The sequence below is a fragment of the Nannospalax galili genome, unplaced genomic scaffold (assembly GCF_000622305.1).
Source record: "Nannospalax galili isolate Female #2095 unplaced genomic scaffold, S.galili_v1.0 scaffold1354, whole genome shotgun sequence".
In the NCBI taxonomy this organism is placed as follows: domain Eukaryota; kingdom Metazoa; phylum Chordata; class Mammalia; order Rodentia; family Spalacidae; genus Nannospalax; species Nannospalax galili.
In genome coordinates this window covers 1,616,108-1,632,667 of record NW_008335784.1, presented here as the reverse complement: position 1 = coordinate 1,632,667, position 16,560 = coordinate 1,616,108, and the positions used below count along the sequence as shown (strand labels likewise).

At 35.4% G+C, this 16,560-nt stretch overlaps 1 protein-coding gene across 4 annotated transcripts in view; it reads left to right on the top strand.

Moving 5' to 3' along the window:
• Nbea (neurobeachin) overlaps positions 1-16,560 on the top strand; it is a 715,145-nt gene that overhangs the window by 264,520 nt on the left and 434,065 nt on the right. For all 4 annotated transcript variants that reach the window (XM_029562257.1, XM_029562254.1, XM_029562256.1 and 1 more), the window contains 3 exons: positions 269-437; positions 3,549-3,644; positions 15,549-15,987. In XM_029562257.1, the coding sequence (XP_029418117.1) occupies positions 269-437; positions 3,549-3,644; positions 15,549-15,987 (704 nt within the window). The remainder of the gene's footprint in view (positions 1-268; positions 438-3,548; positions 3,645-15,548; positions 15,988-16,560) is intronic.

The window sequence follows — 16,560 nt, the reverse complement described above, 5'->3', positions numbered from 1 at the left end:
GGGGGGCTTCCATGAAAAAAAATTTTTTTTTTTTTTTCTTTTTTTTTTTTTTTTTTTTGGTTACCTTTTAAAGTTTCTTAATCGGCCTATAACTCAGATGATATATTTTAGTTGTGTCTATATATTTGTATGATATTTAATAAATAACAATTGAGACTTACTGTCAAATAAAAGTTTAATGTGAAATAAAGCTAGAATAGTTTCTTATGCTTTGCAAATTTATACCTTAAAATTTTTGAGTGTCAAACTGCCTTTTCATTTTACTCAGGATGATAGCAAGCAGGCGCAGTTCTTAGCTCTGGCTGTTGTTTACTTTATCTCCGTTCTGATGGTGTCTAAGTATCGGGACATATTAGAACCCCAGAGAGAGCCTGCAAGAACTGGAAGCCAGCCAGGCAGAAACATCAGACAAGAAATAAATTCACCAACAAGTACAGGTACTTAATTTTTTTTCATTATTTGGCTTTTCACACACCCCCTCACCCGCATCTCTGTCTCTCTGTCTCTCTCCCAACACTTTAGTATCCATCTTTAAACTGTACTTACTCATAATCATCTCAGATATCTACAAAGACTTGGTATACAAATGCTAATTTAGTATTCTGTAATTCTACACACATATGTTGTGATGTTTCTGTATATTTGCTATCATTTCTTTCACCAGTTTTGGTATTACTGTTTCCCATTTATGAATATAAAACCTTTAGTTATACTCTTATCTAATATGCCAGTAGCTCTTGCTTTTAAACACATTTCTATCTAAATATGAAAGCAGTAGTTCTTCATTCAGTTGTTCAAGTCCCAGAATAAGGCAAAATATAAATCTACAGCTAAGCTAAAAAATTAAGTTCCTTCCTTCCCTCTCTCCCCTTTCCTTCTCTTCCTTCTCTTTCTTCTTGTATATACACTTATTTCTACATCAAAATTTTATATCAATTATATGTAATATGCAAACAGTGCACTCCAAATTTTGTAAAAGTTATACAAAATTTGTATAAAGTAGCTTTAACTAAAATTAAAGACTTATGGAGCAGTGACACCTTAGAGAAAATGGATTATGCCAGCTTCATTTTCAAACACACTCATGTTGAAGTTCTTAAATTACTGTCTTTGCCTACTCTGCTTGAAAACTATTATAGATTTCTAGCACTAATATTTCAGTACAATGCCGAGCTTCAATCATTTTTATTTTTACCAAGATTGTTTCCCAGAGGGTTGGCTGCTTTTACAGACAACCAAGGTTTGGTTTCTAGTCCCTGCGTGGCTATTAAAACCATCTGTAACTTCTGTTCTAAGGGATCCAACACCCTTTTCTGGCTTCTGTGGGTACTGCTTGCATATACTGAACTAATATACATGCAGGCAGAACACTCACATAAAATTAAAATTAAATCTTTTAAAAGGAGATTGTTTTCCTATTGTTTTAAGTGTAACCTTAATAACTAAATGGCTGTTTCATGTGCCACTGGATTAATTTGTAGATGAAATTTTTTCCTTAGTAAGTAAATACAATTTATAATATAATAGATTATTTTAAAGTAGATAGAAATTAGTGGTTAATCTCTGCCTCTTCGTAAGCATAATATATCTCATTTACTAGTTATTACCTTTGAAAATATAGCAGATTACATCTTAGCTACAGTATTTTTGTATATCTTTATTAAACTTTTATGTATTTCATACAAAATATTTTAATCACCTTTATAACCCTGCCCCATCCATACCCTCCCATTAGCACCGCCCCCAGATTGTATGCATTCTGTCATTTATAATAAGGCCTATCAAGTCAAGTTAGTGTACCCAGACTTCCTCAATGCAAATCCATCTACTGATCCATCTACTGGTGTCCAGTCAGCCTCTCTAGAGTCACTCCCTTAAAGAAGGTCAACTCTCCCTCACCCAGCAGTAATCAACTGCCAATAGTTCTTCAGCTAAGGTTGTGTCCTGCTGCCCATTTCCACAGTTCTGTGTTTGGGTTTTGTCTGCTTGAGTTTGTATGGGTCTTATGGATGCTGACACCATCCCTGTAGATTCATATGAGCAAGGTCCCAGGAAGGAACCTGTAAGACTCTGTTTCCATGTGGTCATGCACCTCCTCTGCTAGTTCTTACAATCTTTCTACTCCCCCTTCTGCAGTGGTTCCTGAGCCAAGGACTTACATTCTGCAGACTCTTACTCTCTACACTTTGACCATTTATTGCCTTTGTGTTCATTGCCCTTATTGAATGAGGGAACTCGGTTGATGAGAATTGAGAGATGCATTAATATTCTCCCTATTCCTTGTTCCACTATGTTCCATGAGCCTTAGATGGAGCAATTCCATTGTAGATGTGTCACTTAGGGTCGGGCATCTCACAGACACTTATTCTCTGTGTGTGACCAGTTTTGGAACTCCTGTAATAGTCTCTGTTTGTTGCAAAAGAAACCACTGATGAATATACTTGTCTGTAAATATAAGGATCCATATTTAGCATATAGTAAGAAATTGGGTTAGACAGGGCAGGGAGTAAATAATGCTGATCTTGTGTGAAAACCCACAGGGAAATGTATTAGCCTACTGAAAAAGTACATATATACTATCTCTACATATGTCCATGTATATAGCTGAAGGCTATATAACAAGAAACAGTGCCAGACAGAGGAAACCTCCCTTCGAGTTGTTGGCCAGGGTAGTTCAAGAGACTCACAAAATTACACAGGCTATTACCACAGCCCTTGGTCTCCCAGAACTTGAAGGGAAGACCCAATTGCTGAAAATAGGACATACTTTAGACACAGGACTTGAAGCAATGTAGCTGGAACTGACTTGATAGCCATCTCCCTGAAGGCTAGCTCTCAGTTTTAGAGGACACTGTGCAAGATGCTAAGGGAGAAAATCAACTGATGGTCCAACCCCAGTATTAAGGCCTAATACCCACAACAATAACCAGTACAGCAAACTCTATTGGGGTAAAGGTATCATTTTTATCTTGGGATAATCAACAGCTACCTAATTGGACTTAACACCTGTTCAGTAGGCAGGAACTCGTGTAGTACTGATCACATAGCCAAATACACATGGCTAGAAAGGTCATAGATCTTAGAGAAAGCCCCAAAGCTGTCACATCCTTAACTACAGTATTTTGCTATTGCATTTTATATTATTTCATAATAATATTTTATTTTAATATTCTACCAATTAAATATCTTGCCATTCAAGTTTATGTTCTTTCATCTTTTAAAGCACTAAGACTTTAATATTTTCTTTTATTCTAATTTGTTCATATATGTCATATATATAAAATAAGCAATATTATAGTGAACCTTCCAGGTCTAATTTTCTTGTCTATTTGTATGTTTTTGTGTATGTTGCTAAAAGTACACTACTTGGTGAGTATATTGTTTATTTCCTTTCTCTTAAAACCACTTCCCTCCTTCAGAGATGTGTTCTTTATTGTTAGTACTGCTTGCCTTTTGCAGTTATATAAATCTGTCATGGGACTTTTGTTGTACTGTGTTGCACATTGTCACTTTCTGCCTCAAATTTGTCTCGGTGATTTTCTCCACAGTTGTAGTCATACCATCTATCCCTCATCCAAGTTTGAACCATGGATTCCTTGCCAAGTTAATTCCTGAGCAGAACTTTGCCCACTCATTTTACAAAGGTAATACTGACTTCATCTCCTGATTAGTGTGGTATTCTTGTTTCATGAGTTTTAAAATAAGTATTCATGGTGTAATTGAAGTGCATATCTCATGTTTTATAGAGATGATGTGTTGCATTTATACATAGCTATTGAGAGCAAGCATTGCTTTTATACCTTCATTCTGTTGTATTTGAGGGTTAATTTTTTTTTTTTTTTTTGGTTTTTTTGAGACAGGGTCTCCGTGTAGCCCCAGCTGTCCTGGAACTCACTATGTAGACCAGGCTGGCCTTGAACTCACAGAGATCTGCCTCCCGAGTGCTGGGATTAAAGGCATGTGACACCATGCCCGGCAAGGGTTAATATCTTTAGGACACCAAATTCTATGTATATTAATCTGCATCATGCTGGCCTATGCCAGAGACTGAGTCATACCTCAGTAGCAGGGGAAATTAACCGAAGTCTAGCCTACTTTAGACTAGGAAAAAGGAAGATTGAAGACAAGCTTGGACATATTAACCTATAAGTAATCTAGTGTCTAGTTGGAACATAATCCTAATACTCTTCAAAAAACTCATTCATGTAAAAAATGTAAAAACTAATGTTAACCATCCAGTAAGACGTTCCTAAGCATATATAAAGGTAAGAAAATGCAAGCATAAGCAGCTGAAGAAAAATTCACAAAACAGAAATAGATTTGGAAACAATAGAAGTGATAGAAATAAGGACATTTAAACAGTCATCCTAAATATATTCAGAAAGTGCTTCTATTAAAGAAAAAAAGTGAATACAACCAGGAGAGAATGATTCAAAATAAAGGCAAATTCATAAACTGTTAAGAGATGAAACTGTAGCAGCCAACATGACAATGTGTCTGAGTCAGAATAACAGATCAGTGGATGCAGAGCAAAGGTTTTAGCCCACCCGACTCTCTAGTAGTTCCAAGACTTTGTTCTGTGCACATCCTGCAGAACTCATAGAGTGTTGAACATGGTAGGTTTTACTCCCGTGATTGTTACATTATGTGTCATTGTGTGTGATTTTAAGGAAGAATAATTATCAAGATGCCTGGCCTGTTCATATGACCTCCATGAAAACAGTGTGTTCTCGCTCCTGTTGCAAAAGAGGAAGTCAGAGACACTCAAAGTGTGAGCAGTATGGAGCAAGGAGCCAGAAGCTAAGAGCACTGCTCAGTTAAAAGCCAGGAAGGAAATGGGGGCCTTTAGAAATAAACTGAAGGGGAAGTGAATTCTGGTAATGATGGAATGAGATTGGAGGACTTGGTGCTCCATCTGAAGCCATAGTTTGAAGTATTTTCCAACTAATAACATAGTATAACTTTTGTAACAAATAATGATGGCAAAGCATTTTTGCAACACCTGGATAAATGCTCAAACATTGTTTTTTATGATTGGGCAGCCTTTGAATACTGTGAGGAAATGAAGGAAAAATTCTTTTGTTTCCTTCTGGTTTATTGATGCCAAATATATCTAGCTATGAATTATGTAAACCCGTAACACAATGGTTTTATTTTGTGAAGAAATGAATTCCCAACTAACTGGAAAATATTCTAGAGTAATTGCCAAGATTTAAGGAGCCTACATTGATTGGAATATCAATATGCTTTATCAAGAAAGTCTATTACCAGGGCTGAAGAGATGGCTTAGCACTGGCTGCTCTTGCAGAGGACTTGGGTTTGTTTCCCAGCACCCATGTGGTGGCTAACAACTCTAACTCCCGTTCTAGGGGATCCAGTACCCACTTCTGACCTCCATGGGCATTGCATGACATGGGTGTTAGCCTTACACCTGTACACATAAATTTTTGAAAAAATTATAAAAGTATATTATAAATTAATCATAACTGGAAAATTATAGTGACAAATGTTTTAAGATAATTTTAAGGCTGATATGCTAAACTTATTGTGTTTTTCTTTATTGCATGGTAAGATGGTAAATGATGTTAATTGCTATTTTGTATGCTGTAATGCAGTTGTCTTTCAGATGAAAACTTATATTGGCAACATCAGAACTGTAGAATAAACTCTTAATCTTTCAATGGGATAGGAAATCAGCTCTGTTTCACTTTTAAAGGATGAATTCAGTTGACTTTTTATTAGAGTTCTAAAAATTTTCCAAGCAGAAAATGGCATGTTTTGGGGTTTTTTTAAGCATGTAGTTAAGATCAAAGAATAACATAGAAGGTAGAATCTGAGAGATAGTGTATTAGTTACTTTTCTGTTGCTGTGATAGAAACACCATGACCAAGGGAACTTGTAAAAGAGTTTATTTAGTGTACATTTCCAAAGGGGCAAGAGTCCATCATGGTGGGGAGGCATGGGGCCAGAGGTGGCTGGAGGAGGAGCAGAAGCTAAGCTTTCACATCTTCAAGCAGGCACAGGAAGCAAGAGAGTAACTTGAGATCCAGCAAGGCTTAAGAAATCTGTAAGCCTGACCCAGTGACATTCTTCCTCCAGCATGGCCACACCTTCTAAGACCTCCCAAAACAGACCTACCAACTGAGGACAAAATGTCCAAATACTTGGAGCCTATAGGGGACATTCTAATTCAAACCATCACAGACGTTATGTTGTTACTTTTGTGTCAGTCTTTGAAGAATGACACTAACAGATAATATATTCACAACTCCACCAGTACCTCATATGTTAAAGTAAGGGAGAGGCCATCCCCACTCAATACACATAGTTTAGCAAACTAATAATTAGAGCTTACTTTATTTGTGTGTGCTTGCGTGCTTGTGAGAGAAAGAGGGGGGGGAGAGAGAGAGAGAGAGAGAGAGAGAGAGAGAGAAGAGGCAAGTGGATCTCTGTGAGTTCAAGGCCAGCCTGGTCCACATAGTGAGTTCCAGGAGAGCTGGGGCTACAGGGAGACCCTGTCTCAAAAAGACCAATAAATAAATAAATAAATAAATAAATAAATATTACCTTATTTGCTATGTGAAACAAAAAAAAGAGAGGTGGAAGATTTTTTTTCCCTAAGTCCTTTTAGAAATTGTCTGTTGTTTATTATTACATAAATATATTTAAGAATATGTCTGAACTATCTCCATCTTGCCCACACAAAGATTAAGTATGAAACAACACACACACCAGGTAGACTTGATTCTGTGGGGTGAGTATGTAAGCAATATGATTCTGGAGCATCTCTGTCTCTCAATACTGATAGCACCTAATGCTATCTGAAAACAGGGTCATCTGTACCTCCTTGCACTATATGGTCACCTGCTAACATCTGCCATAGATGAACAAGTCAGCTCTCCTATTACTCCATCGTGCTAAAGGACCAGAACAGTCTCACAATCTAATAGTAATTACCAAAGTAGAATCTAAATCTTTAGTAATGATCTGATTGTGTTACTCTTTAAGAAGTTAAATGCCAATTTTATGGATTTGATAGATTTTTTTTTCAGTCTTTCAGTAATAGGAAATTCATGGATCTGGAATTCCTTCCTTTGATTGAAATACAATTTGTATTCTTACTATCAGTATACAAGATGAAATCCTATAACTGGCTAATGGTGAACATTGAAGAATATATTTTGTTGGTTTGTGACGCTGAGTATTAAACTCAAGTGCTCTATCATTGAGCTACACCTCTAGCCCCTAGGGTATATTTCTGGTTTCATTTTGGATACAAGTTTAAAGCAGACTTCCTAGTTCTATCAACATACTGTTTCCTCTCAGTGATTTTGAAGAACAGAAAAACATGTTAGGTATTCTCATCAGTGAGTTGTGTCATGAGTTCAACTTAGATTAGATATGTTAACAGACAGAAAGTTTCTTTGTCCTGTCAGAAGCTTAAATGTTTTTATCCCAGTATTTACTCAAAATATCCATAAGCATTTCTTTTAGAAATCATTCTTTGTTTCAGACTTTTTATTTGGCTAATGTGTAAGAAAGGAAAGTTTTAAATGTAATTGCAGTTGTCCATTCTCCAGTGCCATCCTGTCCTTGAGTATAGTATCTGCTTACATCCTTTCTTCTGTTTACAGGAGGGTAGTCATAACTATGCTGTTTGTTGGTCCTGAACTACATGATATAATATAATGTTTTAAGATTTGTATACAATGTGGAGTGGCTATATCAAGCTCCTTATCTTGCCACTCCCTTGATATTTAGGTCATATTTTTGTGGTCAACATTTAAACTGGCTGAAATTTAAAATACATTTTCATGACTACGCTATGTCTATTCTACATTGTATCATGTAAATGTACCACTTTTTTTTCTGTCTAGTCATCTGTTGATGAACTCATTCCTAGGTTGATTCCATACAGTAGCGATTGTGAATAAGAGCGCAATAAACTTGGGAGGGCTGGTATCTCTGTGAACTACTGATTTCCTTTACTTTGTACTTATAACTGGAACTGAAATTACTGATGACGTTGGTAGTTCTATTTCTAGTTGTTTTGGTGTACCTTTGTGGTGGTGTGATACCACATTTTGGCAGTGCCTGAATGAAAACAGCCTGACTTTTAACTTCCATTTCAGCCAAGAGTACGACTTCAGCTCTTCTGAGAACTCCAATCCGTTCCTCCAGATTTCTCCAGAACTGTGCTTTAAAACAAAGGCCTTGCTCTCTCTCTTTATTCAAACCATATATCCAGCATCACCTAGGAAAAGAGGAATTTGTCTTATCAGAGGATTGTGTCCCTTCTGAACCCTACTGACTTAGAACAGCATGTATAGTCCCATCCATTGTTTATGGTTCTGGAAACAAGCTAAGATATTGTCCCAATGGTCATCCCCACATACTTCCTTGCTGTTTTCCACAATACCTAGACTAATTTACATTCCCATCAACTGTGTACAACTTGTCTTTCTCCACATCCTTGCCAACAGTTTAATCATAATAAGGTGATAGCTCATTGTGGTTTTATTTTTTCTATATTGATTACTGATATTAAACATTTTTTCACACACTGTCCACTATTTATAGTTCTTTTTTCCTTTAAAAAAAATCTGTCTTTTCAGATCTGTGCCCAAGTTCAAAATCAGTTGCTTTTATGATGTTATTGCTATTGAGTTTTTTAGTTGCTTAAATATTTTGGATTTTTCTGTTTATTTTTTCTTGATTATTTTCAGGTTGTTAAAGCATCTTGGTAGTTTGCAGTTCTGTTTGTCTTGTTTTTTTTTTCTTTTTCTTTTCTTTTTTTTTTTGTTCCCTGTCCTTTCTAATCATTTCTAAAAGTATGTTTGCAAAGATCTATGTCCACAAGCACTTTTCATTATCTTTGAGAGGCTGTAGTTATTTCAGATCTTTTAATCCTTTAATTTATTTCAGGTTCATTTTTGTAACTGAGAAAAGGATTTCATTTAATTCTTTAATTAATTTTTTTATTTTATACCTATGAGTATTTTGTTTGAGTATCTATAAGTGATAGGTAATAGGTTGGCAGAGAACAAGAGAATGGATGATGAGGCACCGAGGCACAGCTAAAACTCCATCAAAATAGGGTTTATTAGCAAAGGAACACATGGGACAGATTCCCTTCTGGGCAGGGAAAATGTCTGCCTGGGTCTTGAGCTGGGGTCTTTTAAAAAGAGAGGCTTCTGCTTCCTGCAGAAGGTGGGAAGATGTATTTTTTTTAAAGTTGGGGGGGTGGGAGAGCAGGACTGTTAAAACCTGTCCTCTTTAGAGATCAAAGGGAAAGCCTGCTGTGTTGGCCAAACAGTGGAGAAAAGTCTGCTTCTCTTGACTTCAAAGACCAAGGTGCTCATCAGCTAGGTTCCCTCTTCTCAGGAGCATGAGAAGTCCCTGGGATCCTGTTGGTGAGGGGGCGGGGCTATCTGAACCTTAACAATAAGTATACCTGTGTGTGCCACAGAGACCAGAAGAGGGTGCCAGATCTCTATTACTGAACAGACCATTGTTAGCTGTCATGCAGGTGCTGGGAACTGAACCCAAGTCCTCTGCAAAAGCAGCCAGTGCTCTTAACCACTGAACCATCTCTCCAGCTCCTTCATTTCATTCTTTTGCGTATGGATATTCAGGGTTCCACTCCTCCACACACAAATTATTGGAGAAATTTTCTTTTCTTCATTTTGTATTTTTGGCACCTTTGTCAAAAATCTGTTAGCTGACCAGGCATGGCAGCATGGACTCTCAATCCCTGCCTCACGAGGCATAGGCAGAAGAATCTGTGAAATCCAAGCCAGCCTGGTCCACATAGTGACTTCCAGGTGGTCTGGGACTAGGGAGATGTTGTGAAAAAAACAACAAAAATAAAAAATATATTTAAAAATATTTGTTGGCTGTGTAGATTTCGATCTTGAATATCTGTACTAGTCCATCAGATTATGTCTGTTTTAATGCCAGTACCATTCTGTTTTTATTATTATAGCTTTGCAGTATGTTCTAAAGGAAGGTAGCATGTTGTTCAAGATGGCTATGGCTATTAGTGTCCTCTGGTCCCATATGAACTTTATTTTTTTTAAAGGCTAGTTTTTGAAGACACTTTGAAAAACAGTTTTGAAGAATAAAGTCAGAAAGACCCATACCTAGATAGTAGAGCCAAAACTCTGAAAGGTTTTCTCAGTTCTTAATTGTGTCTTTTCATTTGTCATGTTGCCTTGTATGAATCTATCCTTTAGTTAATAGCATTGAATTCCTAAGGATGTATTCTCTCCATACATTTAATATAGGCACACACAATCATTAAGAATAATTACTCTTCATTGCTGTCTTAAACTTTTCTATTAATTTCAAATCTTTTTATGCATTATTTTTTGCTCATGGGAATTAAAATTAATTTTTATGTAACAATCATTTTAAGAATTAATATAATAAATATGCAAATTAGTTACAGCTTTTTATGTTTCGTTTTAAACTAAGGTTGTTTCATTTGTTTAATATTACTACTTGAAGGATAAATAATCTAATTTTTAGTGCTATGGTAATGCACAGCTTTATGTTTTATGTTGTTCCTTATGTAGACATTTGGAAAATGGCAAGTTCAGTACTTTAATATATAAACCATATTGAGATATTTTATAAATTGCCATGAAACGGGAATTTTGAGGAAAGGAATGTGATAAATGAGGTAACCATGTAAATATCATGTCATTTGTTGAACATAACCTCATATTTTTCCTAAAATACATTAAATGAATTCATTACATTCAATGAAAAAAACACTAAAGAGGCATCTGGCATCCAACTGCCTGTTTTTGACAAGGTTCAGATCTCTTAAGCTAGTATTGTTTATCTTTGTGTGTGGCACAGCATACTGCTACAAAAAAACTCATGAGAGCTATTGAGCATGGAGTTGCTTGCTGTCATTAATAAAACCTCTATGGATATGGATATAATCATTTTTTGCTTTCCTGTTGTTCACCCCTAATTTCCTATTAAAGTAATTGAATTACATACTCAAAGTATAGAGTATTCTAGAAGCAGAAGTATTCCAGAAGCTGAAGCATGGTATCAGCTGAGACTGTGCTCTGGGGAAGGGTATTAGTGAGAAATGAAAAATTAAGGTGTCATTTTTGACTAGTGGTCTCTTTTTTTATTTGAAATTACTCTTACACTGTTTCCTTGGGTATTTTTATTTCTATATAACATGATTATAGGGTATACTTTTAAAATATTTATTTGTAACTAGAAGTGGTGACACAAGCCTTTAATCCCAGCACTTGGGAGGCAATGGCAGGAGGATCTCTGTGAGTTCAAGGCCAGCCTGGTCTACATAGTGAGTTCCAGGCCAGCTGGGGCTACAGGGAGACCCTGTTTCAAAAAAAGATCAAAGTAGAAATTTATTTATATAGGATTTTTATTGAAGTTACAAAATTATTGCTCCATTTTAAAAATCATTTAGGCTCAATTAAAATATTTAATGATGTGTAAATATTTTGATGAGCTATTTCAAAAATTTTTAATATTTAAGATTAATGATCTTTTGAGAACTCACAAATTATAAACTTATTGATTTATAGAATTCATTTATATTGGAGTTCTAAGCTCATTGAAAGTAAAGTGAATTCAACAGATAAGCAAAAAAATTTGCTCTTAAAAATCATTGGCTATTGGACTGGAGAAATAGCTGGTTCAGTGGTTAAGAGCACTTGCAGAGCTTTTGTGAAGACCAGAGTTCAAACCCCAGCACCCACATAACAAGCAGGGCCTTCCACAAAAGCTTGTAACTCCAACTCTGATGGATCTGATACCCTCTTTTTGCCATTTGCACATGCACATACACTCAGGTGTGCGTACACACACAGATACACACAAATAAAACATGAATAAATAAATATTAAATGTAGTAGCTTATGAACCATATATCAAATATTCTATTATCTTAGATACAGTGTTTACCTCCTTAGTCTGTCTTTTAATTGGGTTACCTACTTCCTTTCTTGATTCTTTGTTTTTTGAGTTTGTTATATATTCTGGATGTTAAACCTCTGTCAAATGTGTTGCTGGTGAAGATTTTCTCCCATTCTGTCGGTTTTCTCTTCACATCCCTGGTTGCCTCCTTTGATGTATAGAAGCATTTTAGTTTAATGAGGTCCCATTTGTTAATTCTTGCCCTTGTTTCCTGAGCAATTGATGTCCGGTTTAGAAAATCCTTTCCTACGCCTATATCTTGTAGGTTTTTCCTGATGTTTTCTTCTAAGAGTTTCAGAGATTCAGGCTTTACATTGAGGTCTTTGATCCATTTGGAACTGACTTTTGTGCAAGGTGAAAGATAGGGGTTTAATTTCATTCTTCTACCGGTGGAGATCCAGTTTTGCCAGTACCATTTGCTGAACATGCTGTCTTTCCTCCAGTGAATGTTCTTGCCCCTTTGTCAAATATCAGGTGGCTGAAATTGCATTTACTCATATTTGGGTCTTCAATTTTGTTCCATTGATCTATGAGTCTATAATACAGCTCTGTAATACAGCTTAAAATCTGGTATAGTAATCCTCCCAGCATTGCTCTTAGTGCTCAGGGTTGCTTTGGCTATCAGGTCTTTTGTGCTTCCATATGAATCTTAGGATGGTTTTTTCCAGTTCTGTGAAAAATGTCATGGGGATTTTGGTTAGCATTGCATTGAATCTATAAATGGCTTTTGGTAGGATGGTCATTTTCACAATATTAATCCTTCTAATCAATGAGCATGGGAGTTCCTTCCATGTAGTAAAATGTTTATATTTCAGTCTAATATAGTTTGAAAAGTTAAAATTTTCTGTGTAGCTTTTAATGCACAACATACCATAAAGATTTATAGAAATCATTTTAGTGTAAAGCCAAAACTCCGGACCAGATGTGTAAATCTGCTAAATTGACTCTAGGACAAAACCATATAACATCTACTCTTGATTGTTAAACTCTGCAAACAAATAAAACAAAAATCCTTAGCTCATATTAATAAATATTAATGACATTTTTGTAGCTGTTGTTCTGGGTAGTTAACTTTATTTCACTTGCATTCTCTGTCTATGGTGTGGACACATCACTGTTGCTGTTCAGTTCTCGTTGTTTTGCTACAGTTGAACTGTCTCTGCCATTCTCTCCTCATTCTGTATCCCTAGGTTATTGTTAAGTTCCAAAGTCTCATCACTTCAGTGTGAGTGAAACCAAAATTTATGGCTGTTCTTCTCTTGGTTTAAAGACATAAATATTCCAGAGATTCTATAGACTCCAATAATCCAAAAGTATATTCATATCTACTGAACAACTCTCCTGTTTACAGAGCTTTGTTAGTGACACATTACTGTCTTCTCAAAAAACTTAATGCAATTATATTATCTTATTTTTCTAATAAAAGTAAAGGATACATCTGGATTATTTTATTTTGACCATTTAGTGATGCCGTATTATTACCCTAGCTCTCATAATAAATTTTTATTCTTTTCTTTCTTTTTTTTTTCTTGCCTTTTTTTGAGATAGGGTCTCCCTGTAGCCCTACCTGACCATGAACTCACAGAGATCTGCCTACCTCTGCCTCCAGAGTGCTGGGATTAAAGGCCTGTGTCACCATGCCCAGCTTATTCTTCTAATTCTTAGGAAAACTACAAATAAATAAGCAAAATTTAAACCTGTTTTAAAATATAAGATAACTGTAATACAACATTATATTTTTAGATATGTACATTTTTAGCCAAATTAAATGAATATTGAACAGTATAAAGTTTGAATAGAAGATTTTTATTCCTGAATTAATACATATAATTCAGCATAATTTTAATCAAAAGAAAGGGGAATAATAATTTACTTGCCTCTTGAAATATGGCAAAGTGATTCTAAAATTAATTCTAAAATTAATCTGAAAAAATAATCTGGAAAAGTTAATAAAAAGTTAATAAAAATCACATCATTAAATCTGGATGTCATGGTGTTCATCTGTATCAAGATATTAAGACAGTTAATAAGCCATGGCCTTAGGAAATCCATTTACACCATGGTTAATCCTTTAGTGTATGTGTGCAAAATTTGCAACAAATTCTGATCTGTTCCAATAATATCACCAAAACAAAATTTCTCTTTGTTTTCATCAGGGATTTCACAAAAGGTTTGGTTGCTATCAAGGCTCTTTTATTATCCTTATAACCTTTTCAAACACAGAAACAAACCTCAATTGCAGTAAAACCTAGGAGAAATTTTGTGGAGCCTAAAAGGTGAATTTTTATTTATTTATTTAGTTAGTTAGTTAGTTAGTTATTTTTAATTTTATGTGTATGAGAGTTATGCCTGCATGTAGGTAAGTGCACCCATGTTGTGCAGTGCCTGCAGAGCACAGAAGAGGCTGTTGGATCCCCTGGAACCAGAGTTACGGAAGTTGTTAGCTGCCATGTGGGTGCTGGGATTCGAACTCGGGTCTTCTACAAAAACAGTCAGTGTTCTTAATTGCTGAGCCATCTCTCCAGCCCCAAAGATGAATATTTTTTAAAGATCTTAGAAATACCTTACTCTCTTTTTACTTTATAAAGAATGCAGTTAAATAGAAGTTAAGATATTATAAATAGTGAACATGCACTGAATATCTACCTTATATAGGATCTGTAAGTAATTTGCTTATAATTTCTTAATACCATCTTGTGCTCATCTTCAAAATGATTTAGGTTAAAGGCTGTTGCTTGTATACATTTTCATTTTACTAAGATTAAGTACATTTTACACTGTTAATTAGAATTTGGGGACATATATGGAGAACATTATATTAACTTTTATATAATGAGATTCCATAAAAATTTGATACTTTTTACATTTGTTTTTTTCTTTTCCCTCCCTCCCTCCTCCCTCCTCCCTCCTTCCTCCTTCTGTTCCTCCTTTCTGTGTAAGGGCACACACATTCCACAACATGGTATGGAGGGCAGAGGGCAATTTGTAGGAGTTGGTTCTCTCCTTCTACTATGTGGGTTTCAGGGATGGAACTCAAGTGACCAGCTTGGATGGCATGTGCCTCTAACCTGCTGAGCCATCATGCCAGCCCAGATTTGGCATTTGTAATAGTTTTTCTTTTGATGTATTTTAATTAGGAGCCTGTGTATAAGTACTATATCAATATAAATGCATGTTTCTGACTCAGTTTTTGCAAGTACAAACTCATATCCACAGAGATGAAACATGATTTTTCTTAAATCATTGATGATAAAGGCACATACAGCCTATTTTCTTGTGGCACACTGATATAATTCAAATATTCTTTTGAATTAAGTATTTGACATACTTTACATTTTGCAAATTTTTCACAAATATGTATGATTTTAAAATATCTTCAGTTAGCTTATGTATTATGCATTAAAAACAGTGTTGTGTAGATGGTCATTGAACAATATGACATGTGTCTATGGATGGTATATTTTAGCTGTGTTGTACTGTCCATATTCAAATATACCTATGCAATTTTTTTGTTTTTTATCTGTTTTACTTTGTTTATTCTTGCAATGCTTTTTTGATTAGATCAATTTATTTCATTACAGAAACACCTGCTACATTTCCAGACAACGTAAAGGAAAAAGAAACACCACCTCCTGGTGAAGATATTCAGCTAGAAAGTTCAATTCCTCATACAGATTCTGGAATTGGAGAGGAGCAAGTGGCTAACATCCTCAATGGGGCAGAATTAGAAACTGCTGCAGGTCCTGATGCCATGAGTGAACTCTTATCTACTTTGTCATCTGAAGTAAAGAAATCACAAGAGAGCTTAACGGAAAATCCCAGTGAAATGTTGAAACCTGCGCCATCCATATCTAGCATTAGTCAAACCAAAGGCATCAATGTCAAGGAAATACTGAAAAGTCTTGTGGCTGCCCCAGTTGAAATTACAGAATGTGGCCCTGAACCTATCCCGTACCCAGATCCAGCTTTGAAGAGGGAAGCGCAAGCTATTCTTCCAATGCAGTTTCATTCCTTTGACAGGTATGTACGGAACTTACTATTCACATTGCTCTATCTATAAAAGGAACATTAGACTCTGTTAATTTTAGAAATAGTAGGAGGGGCTGTTAGTTTAAAAAAAAAAAAAAGACCAAAAAGAAATAGTAATATAGTAGGATGAGCTCAAGATTGTCATTACAAAGACTTTCAAAGTGCCAGTCAACCTGATTGCTCTTGTGATAAGTAAGGTGTAATATGGTAAGTAGCACATCAGATTGGAAAAAGTGAAGCTAGTATCTGGTGTGAATCCATCAAGGAATTACCATACATTGTACAAGTCATTTTTCCTCTTTGGGATCTGCTGTTTTATATGAAATTGGAAAGAAGATAAGCTAGCCCTTTCTAAAATCTATTCTGACTCTCCAATTACATTATAATATTCTAAAACACTAGAATTGTTGCAGATTAAACGACTTCCTTTAAATAACACAAATTTAATTTTTAAATTGATCTGTATTGAAAAGAATTTAAGAAAGTTTTGTGAATGTTTTTCTATGATAATTTTTGCTAGTCATACAAAAGTCATACTCTGCCACATATTTGAAAGGTATTTTG